This window comes from Vollenhovia emeryi, unplaced genomic scaffold (genome assembly GCF_000949405.1).
Source record: "Vollenhovia emeryi isolate VEMERY1.0 unplaced genomic scaffold, V.emery_V1.0 DF940614.1, whole genome shotgun sequence".
NCBI classification, from domain to species: domain Eukaryota; kingdom Metazoa; phylum Arthropoda; class Insecta; order Hymenoptera; family Formicidae; genus Vollenhovia; species Vollenhovia emeryi.
The window spans coordinates 1-1,612 of record NW_011965752.1 but is presented as its reverse complement, the minus strand read 5'-3'; the positions used below and the strand labels follow the sequence as shown (position 1 = coordinate 1,612).

The following is a 1,612-nucleotide window of genomic DNA, read 5'->3' as shown; positions in this document are numbered from 1 at the left end:
AAACCCAGCTGACAGACCATGAAGAATTTTTTGCTAACCTTCGAATGTGGCCAGAGCAATTTGAATTTCTACATAACATTGTATGTCCATTGCTTGAAAGGCAGACAACTGTGATGAGACAGCCTCTACCATCGAAACTGAGGCTAGTAATGACATTATTGTAAGTATAGATTATCAAAAATTATAAATTAAAATTATAAATAAGGCTCCAATATGAACAATTATAAATTTAGAAAATTAGAAAACACTGTTAAGCCAACGGCACACGATACTAGTTTTCCTACTAGATTGCTTACGAGAACCAATCAGGATTTAGTCTTAAGTCACCTGATCTAAAACTCTGCAACCTTATTGGTTCTCCTACGCAATCCAGTAGGAAAAATAGTATCGTGTGCCGTTGGCTTAGTCGTTGAGATGATAAACGAGAAGAGGAATTATCCAGGGCCCCGGGGGACTGCCAATCACGCAAAGCGCCCTGGAGTCACCTTAGGAGTTTCATAATGGCAAAAGATTATTGGCTCACATTGCCTATATTTCTTCTCGTTTATCATTTCAACGACTAACATTGTTTTCTAAATTTATAATAAAAAATTATCTTCATGGTCATTATACATATGTAACATCGTATATTCTAAATTATTTTATTATTGTGCTTTCATATGTATGTTCAAATTTTGCGTAATTTTCTTTTTAGGTTTCTTGCTCAAGGTGGAACAATCCAAAGTTTGCATAATAAATTCCGTGTTGGTAAGAGCACAGTAAATCTAATCATTAAAGAGACCTGCAAGGCAATATGGGAGAAGCTGCAGCCTATTTATCTGCCTCGGCTGACTAGGAACGATTTTGAAAAAATTGCTGCAGAATTTTTTGATCTGTGGCAACTTCCTAATTGTATGGGTGCTATTGATGGAAGACATATGCGCATTAAAGCGCCACCTATGTCAGGTAGTGAATTCTACAATTATAAGGGATTTTTTAGTATCGTTGTTTTGGCAGCAGTAGATGCCCATTACAAATTTACTTGGGTGGATATTGGACAGTATGGTAAGTGTGCTTGCTACTATTGGCACTATTAAAAATGTCAAATTTGGATTTGGTTGCAATTGTATCTATACATTGTTTTAGGATCCATAAGTGATGGTAGAGTTTGGTCAAATTCTGACTTTGGACAAGCTTTGGATCATGGCGAAGTTGACCTTCCACTGGACAAACCTCTTCCTGGAACCGACATCCCCTTCCCACACTTCTTTGTGGGTGATGAAGCTTTTCCCTTAAAGAAGTACCTTATGCGCCCCTTTTCTGGAAGGATGCAGCAGGTACTGTCAGCCCGGGAAAAAATTTTCACATATGATCATATATAATCATATATGCTCATATACGAAAAATGTCCACATGTTTGTCATATATACTGTCATATATGACAAACACATTATCATATACGATCATATATGATACATATGGTATCTTATATATGGACATTTTTCGTATATGAGCATATATGATTATACTATATGATCATATGTGAAAATTTTTTCCCGGGAGATGAGCAGCGAATTTATAATTACCGTCTATCTCGAGCACGGCGTGTATCAGAAAATGCTTTCGATATACT

The 1,612-nt window shown here is 36.4% G+C and overlaps 1 protein-coding gene across 1 annotated transcript; it reads left to right on the top strand.

Annotated features, from left to right (window-relative positions):
- The first annotated feature begins 353 nt into the window (after nt 1-353).
- LOC105555867 (putative nuclease HARBI1) lies at nt 354-1,389 on the top strand. Its single transcript, XM_012002908.1, has 2 exons — nt 354-1,044; nt 1,126-1,389. The coding sequence occupies exons 1-2, from the start codon at nt 660-662 to the stop codon at nt 1,359-1,361; spliced, it is 621 nt and encodes a 206-aa protein (XP_011858298.1). The 5' UTR covers nt 354-659; the 3' UTR covers nt 1,362-1,389.
- Nucleotides 1,390-1,612: the final 223 nt, after the last annotated feature.

Excerpts from the sequence above, each read along its gene's own strand:
- LOC105555867 (XM_012002908.1), top strand. The coding sequence starts at position 660 with ATGTATGTTCAAATTTTGCGTAATTTTCTTTTTAGGTTTCTTGCTCAA. Across the intron at positions 1,045-1,125 it reads GGTGGATATTGGACAGTATG|GATCCATAAGTGATGGTAGA; the intron begins GTAAGTGTGCTT and ends ACATTGTTTTAG.